The 13,757-nt window shown below is 44.2% G+C and overlaps 1 protein-coding gene across 10 annotated transcripts; it reads right to left on the bottom strand.

Annotated features, from left to right (window-relative positions):
• Positions 1 to 106: 106 nt before the first annotated feature.
• Zfp612 (zinc finger protein 612) lies at positions 107 to 13,595 on the bottom strand. Of its 10 annotated transcripts, none has more exons than XM_063278056.1 (6): positions 13,305 to 13,595; positions 11,256 to 11,448; positions 10,078 to 10,245; positions 9,165 to 9,291; positions 8,513 to 8,620; positions 107 to 4,446 (listed from the first exon to the last, which is right to left on the bottom strand). In XM_063278056.1, exons 3-6 carry the CDS (start codon positions 10,093 to 10,095, stop codon positions 2,687 to 2,689), a joined length of 2,013 nt encoding a protein of 670 aa, XP_063134126.1. In that variant the 5' UTR covers positions 10,096 to 10,245; positions 11,256 to 11,448; positions 13,305 to 13,595; the 3' UTR covers positions 107 to 2,686. The 10 variants fall into 10 exon arrangements, with proteins under 10 accessions (XP_063134126.1, XP_038953682.1, XP_063134125.1 ...); XM_039097754.2 differs by having other exon boundaries at positions 10,181 to 10,245; XM_063278055.1 differs by having other exon boundaries at positions 11,256 to 11,435.
• Positions 13,596 to 13,757: the final 162 nt, after the last annotated feature.

Raw genomic sequence — 13,757 nt, 5'->3', positions numbered from 1 at the left:
ACCCTCCGATATTTAAACCCAGGTACTTCCTCAGGCTAACTGTAGTCTCAAAATAAAAATGATCATGATAGCATATAGTCTCATTATAGAAAGCAAGTCTCAGCAATTCAGCAGATTATTAGATTTATTTGAATAGACGAATTGCACACTTCAAGATGATCAATATGCTTAATTTCAGTATAGGTATTTTAGGTTTTTTTTAAATGACATTATTATTTTCATGCATGCACAGAGGCCAGAGGACAACTGTGTGTCAATCTGTCCTTCCCATCATGTGGGCTCTAGAGATTGAAACTTGGGTCGAGTTTAGCCTTTACCTGTGAGCCATGTCACTAGCCATTACACAACTCTTAAATGAAGACATTTTGGAAAGAACTGCTATATGGAAAAGCACTAATAGTCTACACTGCCCAGGGTTCATCTTTGCTCCTAGAGCTAATGGCTTCCCCAGAGCTGGGTTTTCATTTTATCCTATTTACTACTGAACTAAAGACAAACAAACCCAAAATTCCCCAGACTTAAGGGGATTTGAACCAAGTAAATGGGTTTTTGCCTGTGACTTAAGCATGTTTGGTCTCTCTCCAGTTTCCAGCACCACACACACAAAGAAAACCTAAAACCTTTTGTTACTCCTAAGGTCTCTTGCCGTCATCTGTTTATGCTAAAGCGACTTGTCGCTAGACTCCTTGCTAGCTCCAGGATTGGGGCTAGTTGTCAAAGGAGCCAACTATGTGCTAAGAGAGTTGGAACTTTTAACAACCCCTGCTGACTTCTGGAAGGGGAAACCTATCTAACAGCCAAGGCCTTCATCAGTCATGGGCACGCACTGTAATCTTCATACAAACACTAAACAGCAAGGCTCAACAGGTGAAGCACTCGACTCTGGGGACAAACACACCTTCACATGGGGAACCCTTTGGATCTTGTTCATCTCTTCATCTGGCTGCTCCTGTGACATTCACGATATAATTTAGAGTAAATGGTAACTTTAAATTGTCTCTTTAAGTTTGATGAGTTACCATAGAAAATTACTGAACCCAGAGGGTTCAATTTGTAACCAAATCAGTAATGTAGGACTCATCATTAGTGTCTGAATATAGGGGGAGGAGACTGGCAGTCTTCTCAGACTGAGCCCACTTCACCAGTAGGATGTTTATTATGGCAAAATTGATAGAAATTGGAGGACATCCAGTTGGTGTCTGCAAACAACTAAATTGGTGTGGAAACCTGAATGTTTGGTACTAGAGGTGTTGTTAAGTAGGAAACCTTTTCCTTTCTTACCCATTACCAGTTGACAACAGAGAAATAACTGCTGATTGTCAGCTTTTTGGCAGCTCAAGTGATCTTATTAATGGCTTACAGTGTTTTGTTTTGGTTTTTGTTTTAAAAGGGGGAAAGAGATTTCAAAAAGTATCTTAAGAATTCCAACATTTTCATGGAGCCCAATTATCACAAAGCATCGAAGTCAATGCAGATACCTTTCTTCAGGGCATAGTCATGTTTGCTGAGTTCAGTCACTACAAAATAGGAACTCTAACATGCTATTTTGTTAATATAATTTGTGCTTGTATGGCAGGCATCTGTAGCAAATATAGCACCTACAATCACTGAGGGCTGCAGAGTATTGGGGGAGGGGTAATGCATATCATATACTCAATGTGACATGCAAGTCTTCACTAATTTCTACCCCTTGGGGTACTGAGAAGGGACACTTCTTTAGAACACTGGTGATCCGAAAGCACTGTTAATGTCACTGTTGATTTTTATCTTTTGTTAAAATCTGAGTACTAGATATTACACTATATCACAAATTTTACAAAGGTCATTCCATTTGAGTGTGTGTGTGTGTGTGTGTGTGTCTGTGCTTTACAACTCAAACTTATTTGGAAGTATTTACAACAAAACACACGGGTTTAGAGTGGTCATTTGCCAACACTCTCTTTAGTGTTCATCTCTATTTTGGATCTGATGTTTTTAAAGGCTTCTTCTAACAATTTTTTAATGTTTACTTTCCCCCATTTTAAAGGATGTGTAATGCATTCTTGTTGTCAAAACGAAGCAGAAATACATTAATTTCTCTCCTCCTTCTTGTATTTGTTTTCTTTAGTCTCCCTCAGTTGAGAATCCTTAATTTTCTTCAGCCCCAGAAAATTTTCCTAGAAAATCTACTTTTTATGGTGCTGCTGGGAATAGGATGTTTCCCTTCATTATATTTCCTGACTGGTTACTGGATAAATCAAGTGGATAAGTAGATTCAGGCTGCTGGGAATAGGATGTTTCCCTTCATTATATTCCCTGACTAATACTGGATAAATCAAGTTATTATTTGGGCAGTGCTGAGGCGCACCTTTAACACCAGTACTCGGGAGGCAGAGGCTGGTGAATCTCAGTTGGAGGCCTGACCAGTCTACACAGCGAGTTCCAGGATAGCCAGAGCTGCACAGAGAAACGCTATCTTGAAACACAAAACAAAAATTCATTAAAAAAAAGTATTTTAGATATCTTTCCAGCTGCTCATCTTGATTAAAAATAAGAGAAAAATTGTTTTCGAGTGAAGACTGCCATATTCATTTCCTTCTAATGGTTTTCCTCCAAGTAATAATTGATGAGCCATGATCCCCTTCTTATTAAACATAGGTCTGGTTTTAGGGTTTTGCTTGCTTGTTTAGTTTTGTTTTTGTCTTCATTAGGATTTGTCTTCATTGTGAACATCTTGGTGCTGACTAAGTTGGAAGCTAAACCTGAAAGTTTTCCCACATATGTTACATACATAGGGTTTCTTCCAAGTATGGACAGTCTGATGTATAATACAATCAGAACTAAGGCTGAAGCCCTTGCCACACTCCATGCATCGGAAAGGCTTTTCCCCAGTATGGCTTCTCTGGTGTCTAATTAAATGAGCATTGACATGGAAGGCTTTACCACACTCGCTGCACTGAAAGGGTTTCTCTCCAGTATGGATTCTCTGATGCACAATATAGTCAGAACTACAGCTGAATGCTTTCTCACATTCCATACACTTGAAAGGTTTCTCCCTGGTGTGTATTTGCTGATGTCTAGTTAACTTCGCATTGATACTGAAAGCTTTCCCACACTCCTTACACTGATATGGCTTCTCTCCAGTATGGGTTCGCTGGTGATCAAGCAGGTTCCTTTTAGATGTAAAGCACTTCCCACATTCATTGCATTCAAACGGCTTCTCCCCAGTGTGAGTTCTCCGGTGCTGCATTAGCTTTGCATTAACGTTGAAGGCCTTTCCACACTCATTGCATTTATATGGCTTCTCCCCAGTATGGATTCTCAGATGCTGCCGAAGCTGGGAGTTACACCTAAAGGATTTCCCACACTCACTACATTCATAAGGTCTCTCACCTGTGTGGATTCTCTGGTGCTGGATTAACTTCCCTTTGGCACTAAAAGTCTTTCCACAGTCACTGCACGCATAGGGTTTCTCACCCGTGTGCACTCTTTGGTGTTGAATGAGCTTTGCATTTTTAGTGAAGCCTTTCCCACACTCACTACAGCGATGCGGCTTCTCTCCAGTGTGTATACTCTGATGCTGCCTAAGCTGGGTGCTGCACCTGAAGCCCTTTCCGCACACATCACATTCATAAGGCTTCTCTCCAGTATGGATTCTTTGATGCTGAATCAATTTGGCGTTAACATTGAAAGCTTTCCCACAGTCACTGCACTCGTAAGGTTTCTCCCCAGTGTGGGTTCTCTGGTGAGTAATGTATGCAGAACTACAACCGAAGCCAGTCCCACACTCCTTGCACTGATAGGGCTTCTCTCCTGTGTGTATCCTCTGATGTCTAACGAGACTTCCGTTAACACTGAAGGCTTTGCCACACACCTTACACTGGTACGGCTTTTCTCCACTGTGGATTGTCTGATGTGTGATATAGTGTGAACTGTAGCTAAAGCATTTCCCACACTCCACACATTTGAAAGGTTTCTCTCCATTATGAAGTCTTTGATGCCAAACAAACTTGGCTTTAACACTGAAGGCTTTGCCACATTCTGTACACTGATAGGGCTTCTCCACATCACAGCTTTCTGGAAGCTGATTAACTTGAGAGCTACCCTGAGAAGCCTCTGCTAATTCTTTGTGTTTCAAAGGTGTTTCCTGTGCAGTAATTTTCTCATTCTTAGTAAGTTTGGTGTCAGAGTACTGCTCTCCAGCAGAGCTGGCATGGTCCTGAGACAAGTGTGGCATGGGACTAGGTAAATGCCCTTCCACGGGGCTTGTCTTAGCTCTTCCATTGGAGGCGCTGACACTCTCCCTCTCACTTCCTGCTGACTGCGTTTCCTGCTGTTGGCCAACAATATAAGTTTTTGAAAAGTGTGTTTCCTGAGAAAAGTCCTTCTGAAGTTCAAATAATGTATTCTTTTTCTCTTCATACACGTCTTTTGTCAAATTAATGCCAGTCTGGATAGCAGTACATTCTACCAAAAGAAGTAAAAAATAATAAAATATGTCATATAATCATGTTGGAAGAGAATATAATAATTAGAAAGCTATTTTTTACATATAGTCTCAATATGTTGCCTAGGCTGGCTTTGAACTACTGATTCTCCTGTACCTACTTCATAAGGGGTAGAATTACATGTGTATGTCAACATGCCATGCTCTAAAAGGCTCTATAAATCACTAGGCTAGGTCAAATAACCAAAGGTTCATCCATAAGGTGTAATTGTCATTGGTAAAGAAAGGAAATAGATCCAGGTATGTAGACCATGAGAAGATGACCAAGATATACTTTAAAGTAAAAAAAAAAAAAATAAGAAATAGAAACCAAAGGAGATTCCAACTGTGAAGAATGAGAAGAGTGGACAAGAACATGTATATCTGTGTCAGAAAACTTCTGAGTAAGAACAGCTATGAGACCACCTCACCCCACCGACCCCCATTCATACTCTCGCAGGGCAAGGGCCCTGCAAGGTAACAGCAGTAACAAAGGTTAAACAAATGTGGCAGTGGGGAAGAAAACTCATGGTCTTGTCCATCAGATCAGTCTTTCCCATTATCTCACACTTTCCTACACTCTACAGTTCCCTCTTGGTTGTCCTGAGGGATCCAGCTCCTTATAAAAGCAGGAAATGATTAACAAAGGAAAGGTAGAGGGTCTAAGGACATGCTGCAGGCCTGGGTCTGACAGACATCAGCAGAGGAAACAGAAGAACTGGGCTTGTTTCCCTAGAGCTTAACTTCAGCCTTCTTTTTTTTTTTTTTTTTTTTTTTTTGGTTCTTTTTTTCGGAGCTGGGGACCGAACCCAGGGCCTTGCGCTTCCTAGGTAAGCGCTCTACCACTGAGCTAAATCCCCAGCCCCAACTTCAGCCTTCTTGAAAAGCTCTGTTAAAGCCCACCCGACCACACCTCTTCCTATCTCCTCTAAAATAACTGTTGTACAAAATTTATTTCCATCGATCCTAAAAACTGATCATCTCTAAACATTCTTTTATAATCATAATTTTACAGACCTGACCTCTCCACTTCTCAAATCCCTCCCCCAAAAGCATCCTTTATTTTTCCATCTCTCATTTCCTCCTGACCACATAAAACATGCCCTTCCACCATCTGTAACCAGAAAAGGTTTCCAGCGGAGGGACGGGGACACCAATCCAGCCACAAAACCTTCAACCCACACCTATCCTGCCTGTAAGATGTACTGGGGCAGTGGTGGCTCAGAGTTGTGGGAGTGGCCAACCAATGACTGGTCTAAGTTGAGGCCCAAGCCTCAAAACGGAGCCCATACCCAACACTACAGTTCCAGGATGGCCAGGAACTGGAAGTTGGATGGCTCAGAGACTTAGGGTAGAACCAAACATGACTGAGGAAAAAAAAAAAGTCAACGAAGTAATTTCTAATAATATTCTGCTATACTCATAGGTGTTGCCTAGCCCCATTGGCATCACAGAGGCTTACTCTGGCAGATGCAGAGACCCATAGCCAAATATTAGGCAGAGCTGGGGGTTGGGGGACCCAGCAAAAGAGGGAGGATTATAGGAACCAGAATGGTGGGGACACCAGAAGAACACAGCCCACAGAATCAACTAAGCATGGCTCCTAGGGGCTCAGAGACTAAAGTGGCAATCACAGAGCCTGCATGGGTCTGCACTGGGTCCTCTGCATACATGCTATGGTCTTTTAGCTTGGGGATTTTGTGGGACTCCTAACAGTGGGAATAGGGGTCTCTAATTCTATTGCTTGCTCTTAGGACCCTTTTCCTCCTACTGGGTTGCCTCATCCAGCCTTGATGTGAGGGTTTGTGTTTACTGTTAGTGCATCTTGCTACACCATGTTCACTCACTATCACTGGGAGGCCTGCTCTCTTCTGAAGAGGAACAAGGGAACAGTGGATCTGGGGGAGGAGCTGGGAGGAGTGGAGGAAGGGGAAGCTACAATTGGGATGTATTGTATAAGAACAAATAAAAAGAAAAAAAAAAGGAACGTGCCTTACTACTTCACTAAAATTATTCTCAACAACATAAGTAACCTGGGCTCCTCTAGAAAGGATTTAAAACAACATGAGCCTTTTCAAAGTTAAAAATAATGTTGCTCTAGATCCAACGTTTGTTGCTGTCCATCCCCACCACTCACTATTAGGAGGGAGAACTCTGGCAGAATGCTTATGATGAACTTAATGTGTTAAGAGATCTGGTAAAGTTCTTTCCCCTTCTCCTTATGAGGGCTTAGCAAGAGGACAAATAGCTGTCTATTCATCTGCAAACAGGTCCTGGTCGAGCACTCAGTCCATCTGCACCTTCACCTTGGACTTCCAACCTCCAAAACTGGAAGAATAAATTTATGTTCTTAAAAGCCATCCAAGGTACTGTTATAGCAGCCCAAACTAAGGCATATGAAAGATGCAGACTATGTTGTTTATAAACCACTCAAGCTATGCTCTGTTCCAACAGTTCAGAAGACATCCACAGTTACCAGAAACTTAGCAATTCAGTTCTCCTTTCCAAAACGTGAGCTACCGGGTGCCTGAAATGAACATATGCTAATCTTTTAAACACCTTTTTCTTTTTACTTTTTCAAAACTAGATTTTTTCCTTCCTTTAGTGATAAACATTTTCTAATATTTTTTAAAGACTGCAAAAATAGCTTAATCTCTAAATACTCTTCCAGCCCGCAGGAGTACCTGAACTTAGCCATTCTCATTATACAGAAAACAGATTGTTTCCACTGACTTGGTGCTCAAGTGCATCAAGGCATCTCTGAGAAGAGCCTCATTACTTATGCATCCTCAGCTATAGAAGCTGGTATGCAGGTTACCAGGCAGCAACTTTTCTTGTAGAAAGGCTACCAATTTACCTCCCTCCACCAGTCCTGTCTGTCTTGCTACCTCGATAACATTTGACTGTACTGGGTCTCTGACAGGTGAGTATTCTCTCACCAGCACAGCCTTTCACAGTAAAGATCAACCCAGGCCCTCATGCATTCTAAGGAAACACTCTTCCACTATGCTGCACCCCGCACCTTCTTGCATTAGTAGGAATCGTTTCTCTTTAGTTTCTAGGGATAGATATTTTTCAGATTGATTTACATTTGTATGTGTCACGGAGATCAACGACGACTCTTTTACCAATTTTTATTAGCAACCTTCCAAACCCTATGGTATAGCACACGTTAATATCAGTGTCCACTTCGTCTTTACTAACATGCCTTCCATTTAACTTCTTGAAGTACTGAGCTGCCCACCCAAATCTTATTTTCCAGCTTCTCTTTCATAAAGGATCTAAGGTCCTACAAGTAAGAGTTCATAGAAACCACGGGTTGAGCTATGAAAAAGGCCTTTTGTTTTGTTCTGTAGAGTTCTCCTGCTACCACAGTCCTTATGCGCCCACCTCCTTCTGCTACCCACAGCCTGTCTCATTTTTTGCCAACAAATGAGATTAGCTGTGGCGTACAGAATGAGAACTGAACTGATTAAGGGCCTTACAGTATGAATGCAAGCGCAGACACTTGGCTGGCCCAAGACCTACTGACAGTCTGCACCTCTAAGTATTGCAAGTAATCACGTACACATCATTGAATGTACATAACACTCAAGATGTGTGGAATAGGGGCACGTTTATGTATGCACAATGATAATCTAACTAAGCTAGACCCCTGATGTAGGTTATCACGCTGGCCTTGTGCCCAGAGTGGCACCACTGTTTCCCTTCATTGTTACCACGGTTTCAGAGATTAATTCACTGGACACTGAGACCTCAAATAACTGACCTGCAGTTCCTCACAAAAACACATGGCATCATAGCACAGCAAAGCCTGTAGCTTTAGGTATTTCTGCCCCTGTGTAAAAAGGTTGTTAAAGCTATATCCTCCACTTTTAGTGGCAATGCTCAAAAACGTTAAGGACTTCCACCCCCCAAATCACGAAATCCATAGTCTTGTTTGAGAATGATGGGGTTGGAGACAGAATTCGGCATCTGGGAACACGCATCGCTGTAATGTGGAAATGCGGCACACACGTATGTTGTTGGGCAGTGGGCCTCCCTTACCAGTCCAGAGGCCCTGGGAGTCTGTTCCAGTGGCCAGCTGAGACAGGCTTTCCAGATCCTCTCCTTCCTCTAGCTGTGAGATCACAGCAGGTTTGAGAAGTGGAAATCCTGATTTGGGAAAAGGAAACAGAAGAGAATGAAAATTCTCCCACATGTACATTCCTAACTTCTCCTGAGATTGCCTCAGCCATGAGGGAAGAAGGTTAGATCCCCAGAAAGGAAGTGGACAGGGATAAGAAGGGTCCGAATGTGGGCCAGGGAACACATGCGGAGAAAGCCAGAGTCTGCCCAAAAGGGATACCACATCTTGATCTTACCCTGAAATACCCAGAGCTCACTGAAATTCTTAAAAAGCCTTGATAGTGAGGTGGGGCAGTCTGAAGGCACCTCTGGAGGACAGCAGGTTCCTAATTTTCAAGCCATATCCGATACACAGCAGCTTCTCAGGGTTGATCAGAAGCATGCCTGGGTCTTAGCAAAGTTCTATGTTGGCCCCAAACAGCTTGAGATTTGCTCTTCCGGCAATCTCCGTAAGGAGATTAGAAAAAGCCCATGCATAAAGGATTACCACATCCCCACCATCACTTCTTAGGAAGACAGGAGCTAAGAAACACAAAATGGCAGAGTCTGAGTCCAGGGGGAGAAGCCTTACCCACAGAGGCCAAGTTCCTATAATTCTCCAGCATGACATCCCTGTACAATGCTCTCTGTTCAGGGGACAGACCATCCCACTCCGTCTGCGTGAAGTACACAGCCACATCCTCAAAGGTCACCGACTTCTGAAACAACAGGTTCTTGCTGCCCTAGGGCCAATTCCATGGCTCAGGCCCTAAGTGAGGGGTAGAGGGCAAAGTAAGGGCTTGGGGAGGGGGCGTGTGAAGATCACAAAGTTAATAACAAGAGAAAGTGGAGAAAAAAGACACCGGGAAAGTAAACTATGGAATATCCTCCTTCTCTTACAGCAGAGAAACCGCATGTCATTTTCACACTGGGCTGAAAGAAAAAGAATTCCCATGAGCAAATTCTACTGCACAACCCTGCCTTAGACGGGCTGCTCCCTCACTGACACACGGTTGGAAGCATCTGCAGTTCCCACTGTATCCCTGCCAGGTCTTAGCCCCTCTATGGTTTACCTCAGCCCCCAGCTCCACTCCCCAATCCTCATATGGTAAAACACGTGTCCCTCATCCTCCCGAGGGACATCTAACTCATCTGCCACCCGATTCCCCAGAGACCCCCAACCAAGGACTCGCAGGTCTGCTGCCTTTCCCTTGCTTGCTCCCACTTCCTACCACAGCCCCTCATCCCTCCTAGCCAGAGGCAGAGCTTCCTTCCTACTACTCCGCAGTCTCTTCTTTTCCCACCCCAGCTATCAATTATCCCAAACTCTGCAGCTCCTCAAAGTACCACATGGGTGGTTTCCATGGCAACATCTTTCCAGAAGCCCTCTGCTAGGGTGCTCAAGTGCAGAGCCATACAGACCCTCGTGTGACTCCGTCTGCTGAGTTCACTGTCCTGCCACCTTCACTTGTCACTGCCCGAGTCTCTGCCACCTGTGTGCCCACCTTTCTCACGAGATCCATCCGGCAGGTAGAAGCGCTTTTCCTTCCAAGTCTCACCAGCTCTCAATCTGAACTGCACAGAAGGGATGAGGGACCAACAGCTCACCTGGGGCCAAACCGATGGGATCATGGCTGTCATCACCTGGTCTCCCTCTCAAGGAAAGACTGGAGCTGAGGAGAAACAGAGGGTGGGGGTGGGGTATGAGGCAAAGCACCCCAATCAGGAGCACAGTTTCGATCTGAGGCACAGGCAGCTGGTTTCCAGACAGAACAGGAGCTGCCACAGAAGACGAGTGACCCCCTCACTGGTTCAAGTGCCTAGTATTCTTCCCAGGAGGCTGATGTTCTGTTCTGACGTTGGCTGCCAAGAAGCCTGTGTGTGGTGTGGCAATTCAATTCTTACAAGCATCACATAAAAATATTTCTAAAACTTAGGCCGAGCTTCAAGAATAACAGGCCAGGAATGGAGGATTCAGTTCGAGAGATAACATTATCAAACCTAGCTCATTCCTCTTTCTGCAACTGCGTGTTATCTGCAATTACACTGTAAGAAAAGGCCTGCGAGGCGGCAGCCTCGTCACAGATCTGAGAGTCAGGCTGCAGGAAGACACCACATGGACAGTGGCAGCTGCTCCCCTACCTCCTGTCAGTTCCCTCATTCTTGGTGACAAGAATTCTCAGGCTTGCCAGGAGTGACGGTGCTTACCCATAATCCCAGTACCTGGGAGCTGGGGCAGGAGGATCAGAATTTGAGGCCTGGGCTGCAAAAGACCACAGCTCAATAGAAGGATCTTCATGAGTCCCAGTCATAGTAATGCATACTTATAACCCCAGCATTCAGGAGGCCAAGTCCTGAATTCAAAGTTCAAGGCTACCTTGAGCCATTCAGGAATCCTGTCTCAACCATGGGGGATGGGGTGGGAGTGGGGGAATGCACACAAACAAATGAACCCTCTGGTTTTTGTGGAGGTCTCAGCAGGCTCACTGGCTTCCATGGCCTAAGCTAACCTTGAGAAAGCTGGGCCAAAAGTGAGGTATCAGTCTGCCATTCAGTTCTCAACCTGAACTAGCCACTTTTGGATCACAGACAGGCCAAGTGGAGGCTTTCTGCAGTTCTCCTAGGCAGAGACCAGATTTACAAAGCTGTAACCAACCTTCCCAAGGACTTATACCATATATACCTCATTCCTGCAGTCCGGCTTCTCCCATATTCTGAGTGAGATGCCCGCTGCGGCAGACTGCAGGCACAAAAGCATCTGTGAGGCCACCCTTGACCATCAGGGGGCAGAATTTGATAGGTAAGTGCTTTTCCCATTAACCCTAGAAGGACATCTTTGAGATTCCAAGGCTCCTCAGAGACCCTGCAAGACAGAACTTGTTGAGGGCCAAACCTGGTAAGGCAACCTTGTAAGTACTTTATTAAAGCAAACTAAATTAGCCTAAGAAAGCTTTCCTACTCACACACCTGAGCCCTCACCTGTAGAGAATTGCAACCTGTCTCAGTAAACAAACAAAATTCAAGACCTAACTTCAGAACCGAGTCTTAGCCAATCAGAGTGGCCAACTTGATCAAACTAGGTTCAAATAAGGCACTTACCAGGCACAAACCAACTGGGATTACTCTTCAGTAAGGCACATGCCTTCTCCTGTCTATAAATATCCAGCCCCATGGCATCCCCACTCTCACAAATTGTTGTGGTGTCAAATCATTCTTTGCTCAACTGAACAGTTATATTTAATTTGTCTATGTATTTTTTTCTATTTTGCTATCTTTGTCCTTCATTCTGTCCAAGTGACTATTTTCACAGTTAAATTCCCCCCCCCAAAAAAAACCAAACAAACAAACAAAACAAAACTCTTTGTCCTATGTTCTATGGCTGGAAAAACCTAGACTACAAAAGGATTTTACATTTTTCTACCTCTTCAAATTACAGGAGTTTTTCAGCTATTTTCATTGTCCTATCTGGTAATCAAAAACTATCTGGCCACAAATTTCCCTCTGGCTCAGAATGCTCGACCAAGAATGCTCAGAGGTTCTCATGTTCTACATTTTAATTTCTATTTTAGAGCTCAGTAACTCTGACTTGTCTCTGATGTAATAACTTTAAAATATATTGGTGCTGCTCACACTCTGCTACTAATAAGCTCTGGGTTCGTTACTGTATGTTTAAATGCCCTGATCTATTATTCTTTACAGAGTTTGTTTTTTTTTTTTTAAGAGTTTTGCTTTGCTTTGTTTTGTGTATGGGATTAATACCTATCTTTTCTTTAAAATATCCTTTGGTATTTAAAAAAACATATTCAACAATGAAGAATATGTAATTCAATTTGAAGACAGCAAGTCAACTTATAGTCCACCTCGATGCCAAAGGTGTTTGAAAAATGCAATACTCACATCTAATTTTAAAAATGTCTGGCAAGGGGGTGCCCAGGAGAAGGGTGAAATGAATCAAATGCATTCTATATTTGTATGAAACTCTCAATGAATTTTTAAAAACTTAAAAAATGTATTCCTTTGAATATTCTCATGTATAGGAGACAAAACATTAATCATCAGTACTATTTTTGGTACATAATCAGCCTGAAAACAACCTAACCGTCCACTGAAAATACAAGTTCCCATATTGTTTTTAGAGCTGTATATGACCCAGCTGGCATATACACTCCTTAGAAATTAACCTAGTACATGAAGATGCTCAAAAACAACACAGAAAGGTTAAACTGTTTATGTATCAGTGCATATGGATACACTTAAAAATAGGCTGTGATTAACACAACGTTCAAAACATCCCTCTGAGGATGGGAGTCTTGACATCAGATGAAGAAGGGATATACTAATGGATGCGGCAGTAAGGACCAGATTCTTTCTTAACTGGCTGCTCATAGGTAAGCATTTGTTACTTTTGTTTCTCTTAAAACTTTTTCTCTGTGTCTGTCTGTCCCTCCCAGCTCCCTTCTTGTCAAAATAGTGTTTTGACTTCGGTAAGGCTATAACCAAAGAGACCTACATGCATTCCAAATGTCGTACTGTCTTCTACGGGGTATGAAATATCAATCCTAAAACATTCTGTCTGTACTCATGCTGTGTCGTAATCATGTGTGAATGTGTGGGGCCTGACATCAATGCAGCAGACCAGGCCTCAAGCCGTCTGTCCCCAGTAGCTGAGAGGTGGCCCTGCGGTGCCCCGCGCCCCTCACCCCGTCTGGAGCTCAGGACAAGCTGTACACACCTGAAGCACCTGCAGGACCACAGCGGGTCAATGGACTTGCGATGTCACCTCGAGCCGCTTCGCCCCCTCACGCAGTCACCCTCTGTGAAGTGACACAGCTTCCCCGATCCGCCACCTGCTAAGCTCTGTGGGCCTGACGGTAGTTGCCACTCAAGCGTCACCGCTGTGGGCACCGAGACGTGGTGGGCCGCGAGGCTGGCTGCGAGGGACCCTGCGTGCTGACCGCCAGGACACCGCGAACCGCAACGAGTCCGCACTCACCTGCGCAGCACGGTCCGCGGCGCGACCGGAAGTGCGTCACCGGCCCGGCCCGCCCCCTCTAGGAGTATTGCCCTCCCTCTCGGGGTGCCCCGCCCGGCCTCTGCGGTTCCCCTCTGCCCCCTAGGGCTCAAGCCCTTTGTCACAGGCGGTGGGATTTGACGCCTGAGGACCATTATTTCTGGGGTCCTGGAT

The sequence above is a fragment of the Rattus norvegicus genome, chromosome 19 (assembly GCF_036323735.1).
Source record: "Rattus norvegicus strain BN/NHsdMcwi chromosome 19, GRCr8, whole genome shotgun sequence".
Taxonomy (NCBI): Eukaryota; Metazoa; Chordata; class Mammalia; order Rodentia; family Muridae; genus Rattus; species Rattus norvegicus.
Note: the sequence above shows the minus strand (reverse complement) of the source record. Positions and strands in the feature narration are given on the sequence as shown.